The sequence below is a fragment of the Anabrus simplex genome, chromosome 5 (assembly GCF_040414725.1).
Source record: "Anabrus simplex isolate iqAnaSimp1 chromosome 5, ASM4041472v1, whole genome shotgun sequence".
NCBI classification, from domain to species: Eukaryota; Metazoa; Arthropoda; class Insecta; order Orthoptera; family Tettigoniidae; genus Anabrus; species Anabrus simplex.
In genome coordinates, this window is record NC_090269.1 from 202,144,890 (window position 1) to 202,166,300 (window position 21,411).

The window sequence follows — 21,411 nt, forward strand, 5'->3', positions numbered from 1 at the left end:
CTAAATCTGACTTTAGATTTAGTGTTCTTAAGGGTAATTCCAATAACGATGCTGTTAAATATTCAACTCCAGTACAACTGATAGTTATGATTTTCTGAACAGTGTTAACCTGAATGTCTCTATTCTTATATTTGTACATATTTTCTTCATATAAAATGATTTGAGTAATGGAACAAGCATATTGAATAATTTCTTAATTATCCTAGTTCCCATGTACTCCCTGCATGTCCCATTGTTTACAAAGTTAGTTTGCCTTATGTAGAGACAAACCAGAAAGGACGAAAGCATAATCTGTGAACGGCGTGCGCGGTATGGCTCCAGTATATATAATGTGTCATGAGACCGCCGGCGGGTCTCACCGTCCAGAAGTAAAGAGTTGGCGTGACCCGCCGGCGGTCTCATAGTCGCCAAAGTGATAAATCAAGGTTCGGCTAGTGTTTAGCTAGATGTTGTTTGAAGTTTCAATATTCAAAACTGGAAATAGAAGTATCTTCTAAGCAATTCTTTGCTTGTCGCAACCAAATGTTAGGCAGCTGTCATCTTCCTACACATTAATCAAATACGGCTAAGCATGAGCATGACTTGCCCGCAGATAAGAATATTGCTTTCAGTGGAAATAAAATCACATAATATTATCAACACTAAAGCGACATGCCACCGTACAATGAAGTGTAGCTTTGGTTGTAGAGTTGTTATGCTGAGTTTAATCTAAATGGCTTCTGCAAAGGGAAGATGAAACTATATTACTGTGTACAGTAAATTAAGGTTTTCAAATGTCCACCTATTCAATACAATAATATTTTATTATGAGTCAATCACATGTCATAAGGGTACTAGTTTCGGCATCTGTAATATGCCATCATCAGCCCTAGATGCAAATTGAACAGTTCTATATACGTACCTAAAGTAACCTAAAACACAATTTAAAACATGTTATACCGGGCGAGTTGGCCGTGCGCGTAGAGGCGCGCGGCTGTGAGCTTGCATCCGGGAGATAGTAGGTTCGAATCCCACTATCGGCAGCCCTGAAAATGGTTTTCCGTGGTTTCCCATTTTCACATCAGGCAAATGCTGGGGCTGTACCTTAATTAAGGCCGTACCTTAATTAAGGCCACAGCCGCTTCCTTCCAACTCCTAAGCCTTTCCTATCCCATCGTCGCCATAAGACCTATCTGTGTTGGTGTGACGTAAAGCCCCTAGCAAAAAAAAAAAAAAATGTTATAGAACACATTACTAGCAACTACAATATGTACTGTGTAACCAAATGAGTTGTAAGGGCCATATAGGTGTAGCTTGCATTCTAGATATTATAGGTTCAAAACTCAATATCGGCAGCCCTGAAGATTGTTTTCCGTAGTTTCCCCTTGATTACATCAGGCAAGTATTGAGGCTGTTATGGCCACAGCTCTTCCTTCCCAGTCCTTGCTTTTTCGGCTCCATGGCTAAATGGTTAGCGTGCTTGCATTTGGTCACAGGGGTCCCGGGTTCGATTCCCGGCAGGGTCGGGAATTCTAACCATCACTGGTTAATTTTTCTGGCACGGGGGCTGGGTGTACATGTTGTCTTCATAATTTCATCCTCATCATGACGCGCAGGTCACCTACGGGTGTCAAATCAAAAGACCTGCACCTGGCGAGCCGAACCCGTCCTGGGATCTCCCGGCACTAAAAGCCATAGACCATTTCATTTTTACTATCTCAAAGTTGCCGAAAATTTGCCTAAATTAGCGTGATGATTATCCGCGAAAAAGGAAAAAACACCATGCACAAACTACTTTTTAGTGTCACTATTGTGTGTGCATGCTTAGCAGTAAATGTAATAACTGAATCACTCCCAGTTGACATATGTGACAGCCCTCTGACAATCAGGCAGGTTATTCTGATATGGATGTTGTCGAAGTGACCTATAATTCTAGCAAAATTAACCCAGATATAATAAAATATATCGGTTGACAAGAATTGTAGTCAAGTTGACAGTTACCAGACTGTCCCTTGTGTCATATGTTTCATCTCTCTGGTTGTGATTCTCTCCTAAAATTTGAGGTTGAACAGTGTTCTTGGCAGTGTTTAAACATGGCCAGTTGAACATCGGTTTTAGACAGTGTCTACGTGTAAATAACGTCTTTGAAATGCAGCAGCCATACTTAGGCATTGTTTAACCGTAAACATTGTCTAAATACTGTTTCTGCAATTGGCTCAATGATTCTATTAGCAAAGGGAGAAGAAATACAAATTTTTTTTTTTTTTTTTAATGAGTTACTTCATATGTATTACATGTGCGTGAAAGATAATACTGTGCTATGATATTAAACTGAAGGCTAACATAGAAGATGAGAGTGAAGGAATTCAGGAAATGTTTGGGGTGCAAGGGATGCAATATGAATGGTAAAAGCAATGTAAGCAAATATTTTAAAGTTCAATAAGTCATGTTTACGCGTGGGTTAAGAGCAGCAGGTTTTTTTTTCTTTTTTTCTTTTAGTCCCATCTGTCATGTTTATGTGTGTGTTTTTGTTAGGAACAAAGCAACAAGATTATCAGCCTCTGAATATGGAATATATGTTGGACTATAGTACTGTATTAATGATTGATGGACATAGTAAAGAGCTTCTCTCACTACATCATCTTAACCATGAACCGCCTTCAGCATTTTTTTTCTGTGGAGAAAGAGGTTAAACCAAGCTCAATAGCTGCAATCCCTCAAGTGTGGCCAGTATTCAGGAGATAGTGGATTTCAACCCCACTGTTGGCAGCCCTGAAGATGGTTTTCTGTGGTTTTCCATTTTCACACCAGGCAAATGCTGGGGCTGTACCTTAATTAAGGCCATGGCCGTTTCCTTCCCACTCCTAGCCCTTTTCTGTCTCATTGTCACCATAAAATCTGTTACAAGTTATAAATCTCATTGTAAAACCGAATTGGATTTCAGAATAAGAAGTTATTATATTAATAAAACCACCTTTCCAATACACAATAGTCCTTTATATTTAGGATAAAACCATTTAATTACAACCCGCGTAACGTCACGCCTCCCTTCCCCTTCCCGCTATCTTCCCCGTCTCGACGTTCGCATTCATACAACACACGTAGCAGCAAGTTAGTGACCATCAAACCTCAGTAAACATCCAAGAGACTAATCTCCCCTCAATACACGGGTAAGCGCCTTCTGTTGTTATTTCCTTACAGTAGTACAGCCTTTAAATTCCAGTAACTGACACACATACTATCCATCCTTTTTCTCTTCTTCTTCTTTTTTTTTTTTTTTTTCCAGGATACACCCGATTTATATTATTTCACCTAGGAGATCAGTTTTTCTCCATTTGAAGCCCAATATTATCACTAGTACACAAAATATAATAATGTTTGAAACACAACACGAGGAAGTCCCATAAGGTTAAATACGCCGATCCAGACGACATTTTATCATCAGTGCAGTTCGTTTTCAACCAATACATGTGATTTTAGCATTCCTCATCATGTTTATTTAAAAAAAAAACATCATCATAGTTCATTACAAGAGCTCACCCTTATGTGAATAACTGTTTTTAATCATAAACAGTCTAATGCAGTTGAGTGAAGATTATTATGGTCATTGATTTGTACGAAAATTTAATCACTACATACTATAGTAACATTTCATGTCATTCATTCCACTTACATTTTAAGCAATTTTAATGATCAATATTTGTTTTAATAGACATAATATAATCTTATTGATTATTTTTAAATTGTTAAAATTCGTATTTTATCAATGTATATTAGATGTTTTTTCATTATATATATACCAGGATCAGAGCCCTGACCCACCATGGATTATGTTATCTATAGCTGATGATGCTCACTAAGATTGAGCAAAACATGTCCTACTTGTAATTAAATGGTTTTGCTCTAAATATAAAGGACTATTGTGTATTGGAAAGGTGGTTTTATTAATATAATAACTTCTTATAAGATCTGTGTCGGTGCAACATAAAAAATAATATTAAAAAAAAAGGTTGAAAGACAGTAACCCTTCCTAGATGTGTTGGTCTCAAGATATCTTATGGTTCCTTAGGTCACACTGTATATAGGAATCCAACCGATATGAATAGGTATCTCCGTGCAGACTCACACCACCACCCTGCACAAGAAATTGACAAATTAGCAACTAGACCTAGGAGAATATGGGAGGAAGCAACTTTGGCAGAGGAATTTGACACCTTGAAATCAGTTTCTCAGAAATAGTTACACAAGCACTGCTATTTCTAGGGCCATGTTTCTTGAGGGTATGGGATACAGCATATCTGCCATATATTCAGGGTACAACTGATTGTGTGACCAGGATTATCTGTAAGCACAGTATCAAGACTGTATTTGAAACATGCACAAAGGTACAGCAACTTCCCAGACAAACTAAAAATCTGATTCCAAAAGTACAACATCCTGGTGTTTACAAGATTCCATGCACTTGTGGTTAAGTTTACTTTGGACAAATCTCAAGATCAGTATCCACATGCATCAGGAAACATGACAGATGGATTCGACGTAACCAGATAAGTCAGCATTAGAAGTTCATGCCTTGTCACCTGGCCACGACATCATGTTCAAAGATATCGAAGTATTGGTTCGAGTGAAACATAATGGTTCTAGGATTGTAAGAGAAGCAATAGAAATAGAAAAAACATCTTCGTAATTTCAATAGTGATGCAGGTTACATCCTTAGCACAGCTTGGTTCCCAGTATTTGCTTCCCTTAGAGACCAACAATAGTCCACTGCAGAGAAAGCACATCTTGACGACCAGTGCTGTTTCGTTTGTCAGTTGTTCTGATGATGATTGACATAGGTCAATCAAAATTTCAATGCCTGTTTTTCATATTTTGTATCATTTATTCCACACAGTTTAGCCCAAAAGAATACAAGTATGATTTCATACCTTGAAAGCTTCAGTTATAAATATAGAATGTCAGTAGTAACATTGAGCTGTAACTCGTGAATTATGTGTTTTTATGTATTTTTCCTGGATGGTATTATTGAGAAATACAATGAATCTATATGTAATAAACTAATTGCAGTGAATTTATTTTAAGGTGTTAGATGTAAGTTCACGAGTCCTGTGGTTATATTTAATCAAATTGCTGCCCAGGAGCAAAAACTAGATGGCCCCTAGATAGCATCTTTCCTTTGCTAGAGGTAACAGACATGGCAATGGTGAAAGTAATTCTGCATTCTAGCTGAAGATTGTTCATAACGGAAAGATCTGCTATGATTTAAACAATTTTGGACTGAATTCATTGGATTAAATGGGGTGTTTATGAAGGGTCAATTTGTGTGAGTGGAGGAAAGGTTATTTAGGAGACTAATGGTATTTGACAGCAGAAAGGTTTGTTTGTGTGTGCATGTTTTTTTAAAATGCGAATCAATAGTAATTATATTTCAGTTATTAAATTTTTGTTTCAGTTGTTGGCAAGATGGGAAGTTCAGGACTGGAGTTGCCATTTAAGAAGAGTACACCTCCATTTGGTTTGATAAATAGAGATGCAACTAAAGTTCCATATACTGCTGATGACTTATCAATGACTCCACTCACAAGCCAGATTAACAACTTTGATTTCAATACGAGATCAAACTTTGAAAGAGACATGGAATCTGCAACAAATCTTCTGGCACCATCGACCATTAAAAAGAAGCCTCGGAAACCTTTCTTTTCTAATATTTCCTCTACTGGTAAAACTATGCTTGTAAACATGCACTCTCTTGTAAAGAAAGATCTTAGACGCAACTTATTGTCCTATAACGCAAGGTCGCACTCCAAAACTTCAGAGGGTACATCTTTTAGAGAGCACAGATCTGTTGAATTGCAGAGTCCTGTTGGCTCCCCTCTGCCTGAAATGTCTTCATTTGAAATTGAGTCCCCTTCACCTGTGAAAACTCCATCTCCTATGACTGTAGATAAGGTAAGTAGTGTTGGAGGAAGAAACATGTGCGTCAACTTGTTTAAAGTGTTTAGATTCAGTTCTTGAGTCAGTATTTTATGGTACAGTAGTATGATGACAGAGCAGTTCATTAGCTGCGGTGAGAAGATGGGCTAGATAGACCTAGCTTTATTTTATACTGTAGCAATCAATTATTGCATACCCCAATTATCACACTCTCTAATCTTTCCAGGATAAATCTGTTATAATCTAATTTGATTTTGTTTCAAATTTTGTGGGGCTCATGTTGTTTCAGTAAAATCAATTTTTCTTCAAATTAATTATTACAATGTGTTCAAATATATGAAAATGAACAAAATTCACTGTTCAACAGTTTTGTGCAGAGGACCCTAGAGAGAGTGATTGCCCTCAGTGGATTAAATCCAACTGAAACCCATCTTGTTGAAGGGCAGTAGCTTCAACAGAACTAGCCTGGGGCAAATGAGGAGTTTTGTGTACCAAAAGGACTCTGGTCTAGATCACAAATGGAGACGGATTGGCTGGACAGGTGTCGTGCTGTGATGTAGAAGGCAACGGAAAAATTACTGCATTATTATTATTCCCAAGAAAGCCTTCATGGCTGAAAATCAAATAAGTATGACCTTCCCTTGTAGCCCTTCAGAATCCCTGGGTCAGCCACTGCCATTTGTACCTAAAATGTAAGAAGTATCTATGAAGAGGAAAAATATGTGAAGAAGCTAAACATCAATACCATGGGTATAAGTGATATGTGGTAGCCAGGAGCAGGCCAGTTCTGCATGGCAGGGTGCACAATCAACTATTCAGCAACACATGAATTGAGTTAGAGTAGTCCTTAGCAAAGCGCTAGAGAGTGCAGTGCCCTTCTTGATAGTGCTTTCAGATGGAGTTATTGTCAGACTTGACAGCAGTCTTTTCATGATCATCCCAGTTTATGTACCAGCTGCAAACAAGTCTGATGAAGAGATCGAAGAGTTCTTTGATCAGTGTAAAACTGCCTTGAAGAACACATACAAGAGAAAGCTCACTCTTATTATGGCAGATTTTTATGTTAAAGTCAGCTAAGGCAAGGAAGATGACATATTTAGAATGCATGGCTTGGAGAAAGGAGTGATAGAGGAGGGCACAGTTGTGTACAAAAAGAAAACCTGTTGATTATAAATACTTGGTTTAAGTTACCCCTCAAATGGCTCTCTACTTACAAATCCCCAGCTGATGATAATATTGAGAAATACAATGAATCTATATGTAATAAACTAATTGCAGTGAATTTATTTTAAGGTGTTAGATGTAAGTTCATGAGTCCTGTGGTTATATTTAATCAAATTGCTGCCCAGGAGCAAAAACTAGATGGCCCCTAGATAGCATCTTTCTTTTGCTAGAGGTAACAGACATGGCAATGGTGAAAGTAATTCTGCAAGTTCAAATAGACTACCTTCTTGTGGACAGGATGTTCAGAAACACAATAATTTCTGCAAAGACCTACCCTGGAGCTGTTGTTCCTTCCATTGTTTGTTGTCTGTAGTTAAAATTTTGTAATCCCTAAAGCAGTCACATCAGATCTCTGTTTTTGTTTTGTAACAATGATGAGCAGAGAGCAGCAGTGAAAGAAACATTGAAAGAAAAATTAAGGAGAGCAAAGTTATTGGATGAGTCACCTATAGAGGACCAGTGGGATGAATTGAAAGAAGTAATTCAAAGAACTGGAGAAAAACACATACATAGAAGGAAATGGGTAGAAAAGAAAAAGGTATGAATGAGTGACAAATTACTTCAGCTGAGGGAAATACGGAGCTACATGGTCAGGGTTAACACTCTAAAACAAGCGACAGTGTGTTAAGGGCAAGCACAGTGACATACAAAGGAGAATTTGGTCAATCAGAGATGCAAAAGAAGCCTTCATGAAGGACAGATGTGTCTGGGTAGAGAATTAGTATAGAAAATACAACCTGCCAGACTGAGTAGCTCAGACAGAGTGCTGACCTTCTGAGCCCAACATGGGAGGTTCAAACCTGGCTCAGTCTGGTGGTATTTGAAGTGCTCAAGTACATGAGCTTCATGTCAGTTGATTTACTGGCTAGTGAATGAACTCCAGGACAAAATGATGGCACCTTGGCATCTCCAGAAACCATAAAAATAGTTACTGGGATGTGAAACCTCTTCATTATTCACAAGAAGGTGAGGGACGCAACCAAAATAATTTTCAGACTTAGGATGTACGCATTGCTTACAGATAAGGATAAAACGTAAACCTGTGTCCTTCAAAGGAAGTGAGCTGTGTGTACCATTCTAACTACATACCTACCTTCCTGCCATTCTTAAATCTTGCAGTACAAGGAATTGAACCCAGGTCTCCAAGGACAGCAGCTAATAGCGTAACGGATAAAGACAGACTCGCAGAAGAATGGGAATCTGGCTGAGAAAATAAAGGACAGGCTCAAAATCTGGAAACAGTACATCGAGGAATTGTTCTGTGACAACTGCGAGGATTGGCCTGTTATTAACATACATTCCGGACCATCAATATTAGAGAGCGAGGTTCTGATAGAGCTTCAGCTCTCTATAGAAGCATGCAGACCAGATGACATCCTGGTGGTAATCTTGAAGATTCTCTCTGAAGTTGGAGTTAAAAGAGCTTATGCACATGTTTAACCTCGCAAGAGTGACTTGGAAGCTAAGTAGACTTCTCCTCAAGGCATGACTTTTCTCAGGTTACAAGTTATTTGTAATTTAGGTTTATAGTTAATTCATAACTTTGGGACCATTGGAGGTAATGGTACGAAATAAAAACAGATGTGAGTTCACAAGTTACAAATTGTGTTGCTTACTGTTAAAGAAATTCTCAGATGTAATTATCTGTACATATTATTTTTATTTCTTTTACTGTACAGGAATGGAAGTTGGATGAACTCAGGCTATCTTATTCGTAAGTTGGAAGAAATGTGGTTTCCAGCATATGTTTCCTAGTGAAATACCTTGTTATGTTTCTCTTATAAATAATACCATCAGAATATACTATGCCAGCAATATTCTGATTTCATTTGCAACAGTTGGTGTCCACTTGCTCAGCAATGACTTTCTAAGCAGTGCTATTATGGCAGCCTCTACAGCCGAAACACAGTCCACATATACATATATATTTTATGTTAAAATTAGCTCACTCATATCATTCTCAAGAAACAATTCAAAATATTCAAGAGGACTATAATTATTTACGACTGCCAAAGTGTGTTCCCATTCAGCTATAAGAGACAGAAATGGCTTAAGTTTGCTAGCTGCATCAATTTACCATTATTCAGTCAATCACTACTGATCTGCATTTAGGGCAGTCACCCAGGTGGCAGATTTCCCATCTGTTTTCCTAGCCTTTCCTTAAGTGATTGCAAAGAAGTTGGAAATTTATTGAACATCTCCCTTGGTAAGTTATTGCAATCCCTAACTCCCCTTATTATAAACAAATATTTGCCCCAATTTGTCCTCTTGAATTTCAACTTTATCTTCATATTGTGATCTTTCCTACTTTTAAAGACACCACTCAAACTTATTCGTCTACTGATGTCATTCCACGCCATCTCTCCACTGATAGCTCAGAACATACCATTTACATGTAATTAATCTCATTATGGAACCGTATCGAAGATGATATATTCAAATTATAAAATTCTTTTATTTACAACTACCTATTCACTTCATTACAATATTCTCATTTAATTATAGTATAATCATGAAGTATGTTTAATTTCATTCTGAAATATGACAGTTCCGTATTTCTCCAAATTCAAGACAATCCCCACTTTTTCCTTCAAATATTTAAGTCAGGCTCAAAAAGTGCTTTGTAAAATAATATGAATGCTTTTGTTGTAGAGTACGCATTTTAATACTATTTTAGACATACCGGTACCTCACAATTTTATTTTCGACTTCTTTAAAGCGTCCTTGTTGCGGACCACCGAATGCATTTTTTGTAACTTTGTCTTCACGCTGACGCCAAATATTGGCTTTAGTTACGCCTATGCCATATTTTCCTGCGGCTGCACAATGATTCTACATTTCCGAGTGTTTAATAACCATTAACTTAAAATTGGCATCATAATATCGATGAGAATCCGTTGAAAATTTGCCGGCAATACCTGTTCCACGTATCTTTACGACTATCCATCACAAAAATATTCTTGCTGTCTATAAAATTTAATATTACTAAGAGTGAGGTACAGTAGACGTGTTATAACTCTGCCACTGAGTAGCTGTGGCCCTTTTAAGAATTCGAAGGTTCGCATGTTTCGATGCCATTCTGCAGATTTCTGCAGAGGCTAATAGAATGTCATTCTCTCTTCACTATTTCCCGAGATCCAGTGACGTTGCACACAGGCAGTATACAACCGGTTGTCATTGCTAGCGATGTACGTATAATAAAGATTACAAATGGAAATTCTTAGTTCCCATGGAGGGAATTAGATTCTTTTCCACCAATAGAGCATATCAAAAATCAGATAAAAAATTAGATGGATGGCTTTTCCGGCGTTTGCTCTATTAACCAGCGTTTCGTCCATGGGAACTTAGAATTTCCATTTGGAATTGCTAGGCGGGCATTAATTTCATTGTGGAGTTTTATCTCCCGTATGCAGTTATCAGACTGTGCTTCATAAATAAGCTTCTGATAAGTTCACCTGCATACACCCCAGCGTCAGTGGGTAGGGTCTGACACATCCCACTCTGAAGAGTCTAGTGTCAGACCTAAGACGAAACGCTGGTTAATAGAGCAAACGCCGGAAAAGCCATCCATCTAATTTTTGATCTGATAATAAAGATTACGTCATTTATTGTCAACAAATTTTGTGTGCGCGTGCGGGACTGAAAAGAAGCAGTGTGGTTACCGCGCGAGTTGCCAGTGGTATTCATTAGTTAGGCCACGAATACAAGACGACCCTTGGTTTTTTTGTGTGAGATTTTGAGGGGAAAAAACGTCGTCTTGGATTCGGAGAAATATGGTATCACTCCAGAGTTTTCTTCTTCAAATGGTGTCACCTAACTTAACCGTATATGTGTCATGAAAACATAATTGAAACGCATGTAGAGAAATTAGTTATCCTCCCTAAAATTTACATGTGAATAGGCTTTCCGAAATTTAACTAGACGCGAGAAAATATGAACTATCCTCTGAAATCAGTGATGCAATCTGCCATATCTTGAGGTGTATCACATTCTTACTTAATTTCAGTACCAATAACATTAACATTAAGAGATCGTTTACTTCAGCCATTATTTTGAACGAGTTAACAACTGCTATCGGCCACGTTATTTACGCATTTATTACGAAAACTTGTTGCCCTCTTTCATTTCGAATTTTCTTTAGAGAATAGCAGTCGTTGGGTATTACTAATAGACTCCAACATCGCCTTGGAATGTCGACGAGAGGGCTCGCAAATGCACATAGTGAGAAAAGTATACCGTACCAAAGATGATCGATCGCATTTTGTGGCAAACGTTTGTTTCCTTATTCAAACAGCGTCACCTATCTTAACCGTACTATACATATGATGAAAACACAAGCGCCAGTAGAGAAATGATAACCTTCTCGCTATAAATTTACATGATAATAACCTTTCCGTAATTTAACCAGTTGCGAGAAAATATAAACTAACCTGTGAAATCAATTATGCACTCTGCCAAATCTCGAGGTTTATCCAATTTTTACTTAATTGCAGTATTTAGCATTAAAATTAAGCGATCGTTTAGTCAGCCTTTATTTTTAATGAGTTAAGAACTGTTATCTGACACGTTATTTACGCATTTATTACGAAAATATATTCTCCTTCATTTTGAATTTTCTTTACGGAACTGCAGTCGACGGGTATTACTAACAGACTCCAACATCGCCTTCGAATGTTGACGAGAGAACTCGCTTGTGAACATAGCGAGGAAACGATACCGAAGATAATCGCTGGGGTTCATAATTATTGATAACGGAAAAAATTGCGCACGCTTAATCGCTCATAATAATGGATGCGTCAGTGATAGGGCTCTAACTATAACCGAAGAATAATGTACAGTTTAATATAGGAATTTTGAAGGGACAGCAAAATATTGTCGGTATAACGCGGTTCTCGTTACATGCTGTACTCGTTATAGCGGACTTCAAATCAAAAAGGTTCTGGTGTCAACATCGCACAACCTGAGTAGGTCACGGATCTGCTGCAACAATGGGTATTGCAGGAAACACGTCAAATCAAAATCTCTTTATTTGCAAATGAGGTGTCTACCTCGGTGGCAAATGGTACACTAAAATACATTATTGTCAAGCACTAAATATTAAATTAACAAGAGAAGAAAATTTTCCTATAATACAATATTATACAATTTACGCTAACAATGTTTTCTATTAAACACACAGCTCATCCGTAATAAATTTATATTGTTTACAAAATTCTACTTCTAATATCTCCTGTACTACTTACAAATATAGTCAACTAATATACAGTATGTGGAATTACTTCAAATGATACTATACAACTGGTATAAGATTAATACTTACATTGCACTTATTTATTTACTTTTTTTTTTTTTACCCGTTCTGGATCCTAAGTAGCATAACGACCTGCTGCGTCTTAACCAGAACCCCTTTTGCCACCACTTTTCAGAGTTCCTGAAGGGCCTTCACAGCTACCGTAGCGGTCCCAGGGCCCTCGAAGTCCCCACTGTACTTCACCCCTACAGGCAGTCCCCTACTTTGGCTGTCCAAACTCCTTAGACCAGGGGATGGAATTAATTTATTCACACACATTTTTTATTTATTTACAATAACCTGCACTGGTCAAATGCCCTCTAACACTTCATTTATTTTCTCTGTTGCTGTTTATTCTCTTCTTGAATATCCGTACAGATTTTGGAAAAGGATCAAACACTACCCCTGGTAAACTGTTCCACTCCTTCACACCCTTCCCAATGAATGAAAATTTACCCCAATCGCTTCTGCTAAAATTCCTTCTAATTTTATATTTGTGGTCAGTCCTGCCGATATAATTATTTTCCAACTGAAGCCTCTCACGGATATCTTCCCATGCTTCTCCTGTATAGGCTCTATATAATCCTATAAGTCTAGTTTTCTCCCTTCTCTTACTTAAAGTTTCCCACCCAAGTTCCTTTAACATTTCTGATACACTACTCTTTCTCCTGAAATCCCCTGTTACAAATCTTGCTGCTTTCCTCTGCACACTATCTATTTCTTTTATAAGGTATTCTTGGTGAGGATCCCAAACACTGTTTGCATATTCCAATAATGGACGAACCATACTCAAGTAACTTTTTTCTTTTAATTCTTTGTTGCATCCTTTAAGTAGCCTCATTATGACATGTAACGATCTGTATGCTTTCCCAACAATGTCATCAATATGACCCTTCCAGTGCAAATTACTTTCAAATCTCACACCTAAGTATTTGCACTTGCCATCTTTTGGGATAACTACCTCATCCAAAGTATATTCAAATTCAGTTTTAAAGCTTCTGTTTGTAAAAGTTGTAACAGTTGATTTGCCTCCATTAACCTTCATATTATTTTCTTCAACCCATTGTTGGATACTTTCAAGGTCCCTTTGTAATTCTGAACATTCGTCAATGTTGTTTATTTCCCTATAAACAATTATGTCATCTGCATACAATCTTATTTTTGATGTTATATTGTTCCCTAAATCATTTACGTGTATTAAGAAAAGTAACGGACCGATTATACTACCCTGTGCAATTCCCTTTCAAACTTTCTCTTCCTGAGATGCATTATTTCCTACTTTGACTTTCTGAACCCTTGAATTTAGAAATGTTTTTATCCAACGTGTAACCCTTACGTCCAATCCTATTCCCTCCAATTTCTTTAATAATATTCCATGTTCCACGCTATCAAAGGCTTTGGAAAGATCTATGGCTATGCAATCTAACTGACCTCCTGAATCCAACTGATCTGATATGTCCTGCTGAAATCCCACCAGTTGTGCCTCTGAATATTATTCTATTATTTTGAAGTTATTGAGAAGCTGAAAAGAAAGACATAGGCTGTGTACACCCCCAGCAAAATGGGTTGAACTTATAAGAAGCAAGCAAAAGAACCCATTCATTGTTGTTGAAATGAAGAAAGAGGAATTCCTGTCTTTGTCTCCTATAATGAACAGTATCATCAAACATAATGTTACTGTTGACAAACATCCTGCAGATATGAGAAAAGCAATGGTATTTAGATTAGTGAGAGCTGAGCGTTCTGTACATATAAACTATTCACACAATGAAACTGAGAAACCTGTGCTAGTTAGTTTACAGAAGTGTCGTGGACGATTTCCAAAGCTTGTAGACTGTCAGTTCTTTCATCTCAGACATCAAGTGACATCAGGAAGGGCATCCGGTCTTAAACCCCCAGCCGAAACCAAAATGAGCCTGGGTGGCTGCAGTGAACCCAGGAGATAACTAGGATAAGCTGAAGAAAGAAAAGAAAGTAGACTGTCAGTTAGTTCCTAAGTATCCACATCGACGTCAAATTAAAGCAGCAAAGTTAAAGGACCTTCAAAGCTTACTGAAGTTTGTGCCTCCAATATATTCAAATTTTTATCAGCTATTGATGAGTGAAGGTAATGACAATCCAATGGAACTGGAAAACCTTGATGAAAGTTTGACTTTGTATGAAGTGCTATGTAATGTGACTACATGTCTAGGATTTCTTTTAATTATTTAGTTAAATATTGTAATAAAATGGCGTAATAGTATTTGCAAAACACCATCTAGTTACTGTAACAACTGTTACTAGGACAGCAGGACAGCAGGAGTTCAAATTACTATCCAAAATCAGATTTCCTTAATTCCTTTTCCCTGACAAAACACACTGGTGGCATGTGCCTCTTTTCCACTGGGCCCCTCAATTACTGAAATAGGCCTACATTATACAATACCAATAGCTCATAGAAATAGGTTTATTTTACAAATGCGTTATCATGCGTAAATTTGTGTCCTTGTCCCGAGGTGGTGCAACTCTTTTCAGGCACAGCCGTAATGGATATGAGCTACATATACAGTTTTACCACATAAGAGCCCTAATGCCAAGCTTACGTTTCTGGCAGCATCGAGAATCAAACCAGGAACCCGAGAACTGTGGCTAATAGCGCTAACCATAACACTGAGAAAATCACCAGATTCTGTTAAAGTCAAAATCTGTTGATGTTTTTTTAAGAACAAAACATGTCATTCTTTGCTTAATAGTGTGCATTTTCATTCTTTGTTCAGTAGTGTGTTTTTTTTTACAAGTATGTTGAAAACCTACATCCTGCTTTCCAGTCTTTGACCGGGTCAGGGATTTAATGAATGAACCATATATAGGCTATTCGTACGATAAAGTGATTTTTATTAATGACTGATAAATGTTATGAAATTATATTGGAGAGAGTTGCTGGAATGAATGATGACAGGGAAAACCAGAGTACCTGGAGAAAAACCTGTCCTGCCTTTGCTTTGTCCAGCACAAATCTCACATGGACTGACCAGGATTTGAACCACGGTATCCAGCGGTGAGAGGCCGACTCCCTGCCGTCTGAGCCATGGAGGCTCTGCTTTTTACAAGTATGTTATAGAGTAATATTTATATTGAATTTGTGTGTTCGACAGACTGAAAAGCTTTTAAGTTACATTTAACTGAGTTGACAATGGAAAGCATGGCTTCCTGCTGTTGTTGTTGTTGTATCTTATGGCTAGACCGGATTCCAATCCATCAGCTTTCTTGCGTTTTAGTATAGTTGAGTGAGATTGAGTGAGATTTCCTGAAGTTTTGGCTCTCACATCAAGTTTGTTGCAATGTAGCAGGTGTTTGTTACTTATCCATTTTGCTTCCAGGGTCATGGCAAAGTGTGCATTTTTCGGATCTCAGGATGCTGATTCGTTTCAGATGAGCGGCAACACAAGTCTGAAGAAGGCTACAGCTTCTCTTCTTGGTTTTATTTTATACTGATCCCATTTAGCATCAATATCCTTCCATAATTAGGTTTCTGCTGTTTTCTTTGTCATTTCTTCATGCCTGTTTTGAATAGTATTTTTCAGAATGCTTTTTGTTGACTTAAAATCAGTCTGGCTGGTTGTTGTAGTGTGGTACCTTGTTTGACTAATCTCTCTGCCTCTTCATTACCTGTTATTCCAACATGAGGAGGAATCCATTGGAATGAGATCTGTTTGTGGAGTCTTTGGAGAGTTTTTGTCATGCATAGAATTTCTTTTTTTTTATTTTGAGACTTACTATTTGATAAGATAACTTGGATGGCTGCTTTTGAATCTGTAAGGATAACAAATATTTGTAATAATTTTCTGCCTAATGACTGTTGTAGTGCATGGGAAATTGCTTTTATCTCTGCATCAAAATTTGGTTTGTTTTGGCCTACTGGGAAATGGGGTGAGAAGAGAGATGAATGTATTCCTGCCCCAGTTCTGTTTTCCTTGTCGTGTGATCATCTGTAAATATTTTTAGCCATTGATTAGATGGATATCTTTCTTCTATTGCACAGAGGGCCCAGCTGTTTTAGGTCATATGGTGAACAGTCTTTCTTGCAGGCCTCTTCTAGCAAAGTAAGATCTGCAGTCACTTGCATATATTCATTGGGGTTGACTGGTATACAGAGTGGTTCACGTTTTATTTGCAGATTGCTCTTAGTAATATATTCTTTGGTGAGACTAAAAGTATCTTTTTGGGTTTTAAGATTAGGGCTAGTAACAGGTTTTTTGGCCCAGGTCTTCTGGGGTAGTCTTTGTAAGCTGAGATGTGCGTTGGCTGTTTGTTTTTCCATCTCTTCTTCTGTTGGTAAGTGGTCGGTATACAACTGTAAGGCGGTTACAGGCATAGTTTTTATTGCACCTGTCATGATTCGTAGGGCACTATACTGACACCTCTCAAGGCGATCAATGTTTGATTTGGGTGCTATAGTAAGTACTTCACTGCTATATTTTATAATAGTTTTGATGTAAGAGTTGTAGGTTCTGTTGAATGTGTCTTGAGTGCTCCCCCAGGTAGCTCCTGCTAATCTCTTCAGCAATTTCATCAGTTACATCCGCAGCATACCTTAAACTGTACATGTCCCCTGGGTGGTGCTAAACGAGTAACAATGTAGGCAAAAATGTTCAGTATGGCTTCCTACTTAACAAAACATTCACAGGGTTGATTAGTTCTGAGTGAAGTGCATAAATAAGCACGGAAATATGCTTACTTTCTCACGGAGAGAATTTAGAGGAACAGTTAATCGTCACCCTAACAGCATTTACCTTCGCTGACATGATATATTAGAAATAGTCCAAAACTATTTTTTCTGAAGACAACATGAACATTAATCTCATTATCACCACTAGTGATACGTAAATCACTACGTTGCCTGTATCGTGAAATACTAGGGTAGCTAGTGAACCAATGTTTCTCTTATCATGGTAACAATTATTACTCTATTGCTATTTCCTGCAAACTTTTAACTTAAAAATATGACCACTTTCTGCAACAAGATTGGAAGAATTAGGCTGACAGCTGTCTTACAAAACGCTCTGAAGTCCTACTGTTGTTATTTAGTCGGCTATTGCAAATTACGGCTGATTGCGCAGCAGAACACAATAACTTATAATGTTCGCCACACGCAGCACAGCGGTGCATTTCTTCCATGAATGCACAGAACCTACAGTAAAGACAAAGAATGCCTTTTTAAATACACAAAAAAGAAAAAGCACCTATACAGCATTTTTAACCCTTTCTCCTCTCCTGTCAACTGTTCTAGCAGTCAGGAGGGAGCTGTGCCACACACCCGGTGGACTGCTGTAGCAGTCATTCTGGAGCTGTGCCACACACCCGGTGGACTGCTGTAGCAGTCATTCTGGAGCTGTGCCACGCACCTGTTGGACTGCTGTAGCAGTCACGCTGGAGCTGCGTCTCATAGCTGGTCGACTGCTGTAGAAGTTAAAATTGAAATAATTGATAAAGAGATTCAACCTATTCAGTACAAAAGAATAAGAAATGTAGTGAATTACATTCCCATTTAATAAGAAGTAGAAATGGTACCGGTTTCGACCCTAGTCCAGGTCATCATCAGCCGATTAAAACATGAAAAACTATGTATAGGAAAAGATCAAGTACACTCCAGATCAGTAGAAGAGGCGATATAAAAATGAATGGGGGTAGACACTGTAAAACTCAGAAGAAGTAAAATGCAAGTCACTCAAAAGAAAACAGTGCGCAATTCTCTGAGCGGCAGCATGGCACACGCAGCGCTAGGCAAAGTCCCGCAATGTTTACGAATAGCGGAGAACGGTTAAATGAGCCAGTTTTTAAACACTGTCAGGCACAAAGTCACATCACAATCAAACACATACAAAGATCCATAATTGTGCAGGAGTTGAAGACGAGTAGATCCATTGAAGCAACTTGCCAGCTCCCGGTGATCAGCGCGACACATTCAACATTAGGCACTGTGGTTTCAAATGCCAAAGTAAAATGGAGAATAGCTTGAAGATCCAGTAATTTTCCTTGGTCGCGGGAAAGTAATCTATATATATAAAATAAGAGTTTTGTCTGTACATTGCTCAGAATTTGAAAATAATGGTATTTCTGTATCGGTCATGTCCATAGTAACAAGAAAGTGCACTTTTTACTTTTCCGTAATTTCTGTCTGTCTGTCTGTCTGTCTGTCTGTACACGCATCACGAGAAAACGGTTGAAGAGAATTTAATGAAAATCGGTACGTGAAGTCGGGGGATGAGCCTCTATAATCTAGGCTATAAATCATTTTACTCACGCTGAGTGAAATGGTAGTTTTAGGGGAAGGCCTAAAATTGAATTCTCAACTATTTATGTTATTAGTGGTCTAATGAAAATTGGTATGTGAAGTCGGGGGATGAGCCTCTACAATCTAGGCTATAAATAATTTTACTCACGCTGAGTGAAATGGTAGTTTAGGGGAAGGCCTAAAATTTAATTCTCAAATATTGTTATTAGTAGTCCTATCTTGATGAAAATCGGTATGCAAAGTCAGGAAATAAGGCTGTAAATTATTTTATTCACGCTGAGTAAAATGGTAGTTTAGGGGAAGGCCTAAAATGTGATTCTCAAATATTTCTTATTAGAGGTGTAATCGATGAATGCTACATAACTAAGGTTATATAGTATTAAATTTCCTATTATTCATGTCTTATACATTGTTACTGTACTGGCTATGATCACAAAGATATTCATGAATTTGAATTTTTGTTATTAAGTCCATATCAGCGCCGAGTAATGAGAAAATGGGTAAACAGTATTTAATGAAAATCGGTATGTAAAGTTGGAGAATAAGAAACTACAGTTTATGGTATAAAATATTTCACAAGTCACAGAGTCGAAAGAAAACTAAATGTGAAGGCCTACAATATAGAAAGCTCATAACACTGATCAACAATAACATTACATTGACCGTTGTTTGTCGTGATGTGCTTTGTGTCTTCTGTTGCCCCTCATCTCCGGTAGATAGGATTACTGCTGCGTACAGAGTATTTTTTATTTGATTTCCGTCGCACCGACATAGATAGGTTTTATGGCGACGATGGGATAGGAAAGGGCTAGGAGTGACTTAGGTTTTAATTAAGGTACAGGCCCAACATTTGACCGGTGTGGAAGTGGGGAAACCACGGAATACCATCTTCAGCGCTGCCGACTATGTGGTTCGAATCCACTGTCTCTCGGATGCAAGCTCACAGCTGCGCACCGCTAACCACACGATCAACTCGCCCAGTCGGACAGAGTGTAACAGCCTGCCTGAATATTGATGGGAAGTAGCTGGTGAGTTAGAAAACTTTCTTCTTTAGCATGTCATTCCCCTGGTTTATAGATTTTCTGATACTACTGGTACGTAACACACTGGATCATCATAGCATTCGGGCTATTCAATCCCTACTCTGAGGCACTGATTGGAATGAACAGTGTGCATATTTAGCAGAATAATGGCAGATGAGTGTTCATGGCAATCTGCGGCCTGGTCATCCCAGCTCTGGAACTTAGGACTATTAGATTGGCACCGCAATCTAACCGCAGCACTGTTCGTTAAAAGTGATAAAACATGCGGCTTTCCATTTAATCGAGTATTTTATATGATAGCATTGCTTTTAATCGCTACATTCATACTTAAGTTTTTGTAATGACCTATGTTGATTTCAGGTTAGCAAAACCACAAAGTCAGTCTTTCTGAGAATCCCGTAGCGAAGCACGGGTATATCAGCTAGTTATATAGATAAATATAATACAATTCAATATAATTGAATAAGTAATTGTGCTCCTATAGAATAATTAGAACAGTTGATGTGAAGAAACAATTGTGAAGAGAAAAAAATATAGTAAAAAGCACAATACCGGAAACAAATGAAAACGTATATGCACAGTGCGCAATTTTTTAAAACGTAAAAAATTCAGGTCTTGATTGAAGTAGTCGAAATCGGCGCAAGGCATTTTTTAAAGAAAAGATGGAATAAATTAATAGAGGAAGAGGAATAGTGGAATAAGATAAGAATAAAAGAAATTGTAATTAAATGGTGTTGAGGAAGGATAAGATAGGAAGGCAGATGAAGGAGGGGTAGTTTAGGGTGGGTTAGGAGGGTGTGTTATTGGAGGTAGAAAATGTGGGTAGGAACTTTGAAAGGCATGGAAAATAGAATTGGGGTTTTGAAATTTAGAATTTTTGAGAAGAAGAATTAGGAAGTCGAAAAGGATATTGGGTTTTTCAGAAATGTTGTTTAAATTGAAATTAGTGTTGAAGTATTGATCAAGGTGAATAAAGCAATTTTCAGTAGTGTTTAAGAGGGGGCCTTTGTTTATGATTTTAAGTATTTTCATGTCTTTTACAATATTGTTGAAACTATGGTTGGAGTCATGTATGTGTTGTCCTATGGTGGAGAATCTATTGTGTTTAATGGCGTTGATATGTTTGGAGTATCTGATATTGAAGTTGCAGCCAGTTTGTCCGATGTAGGAGGAGTTGCAGTTGTTACATTTGAATCTGTACACTCCAGATTTAGAAAAAGCATTAGATTTATTTAGTGATTTAGAGTTGTGTAAAATATCCAAATTTCTATTGTTAGTTCTAAAAGAAATTTTCATGTTGTGTTTTTAAAAAATATTAGTTATTTTATAAGCATCTTGAGTGAAAGTGGAAAATGCAGTTGGTTTTGTTATGTCTTTAGATAAAGTGGTTTTAGGACGGTGTTTGAATTTTTTGATGATGCGGTTTATGAAGGAGTTGTTAAAGCCATTGAATTTAGCGATGTTACGGATGGTGTTCAGTTCATTATTAAAATCTTTTTTAGACGTAGGGGTGTTAGAAGGCACGAAAAATTAAGCTGTTATAAGTAGCAGGTTTATGTGCTTGAGGGTGCGAAGAATCTTGTCGTATTGTGGTTGTTGTTTGGGTTGGTTTTCTGAATATTTTGTAAGATAAAGAAGAAGGATGTGTAGTGATAGTTAAGTCTAGA

The 21,411-nt window shown here is 37.7% G+C and overlaps 1 protein-coding gene across 2 annotated transcripts in view; it reads left to right on the plus strand.

Moving 5' to 3' along the window:
• LOC136874436 (HAUS augmin-like complex subunit 6) overlaps positions 1 to 21,411 on the plus strand; it is a 333,441-nt gene that overhangs the window by 276,769 nt on the left and 35,261 nt on the right. The window contains exon 10 of one of the 2 annotated variants that reach the window (XM_068227904.1): positions 5,432 to 5,928. In XM_068227904.1, coding sequence (XP_068084005.1) covers positions 5,432 to 5,928 — 497 coding nt within the window. The remainder of the gene's footprint in view (positions 1 to 5,431; positions 5,929 to 21,411) is intronic. The other variant, XM_068227905.1, reaches the window with a different exon arrangement.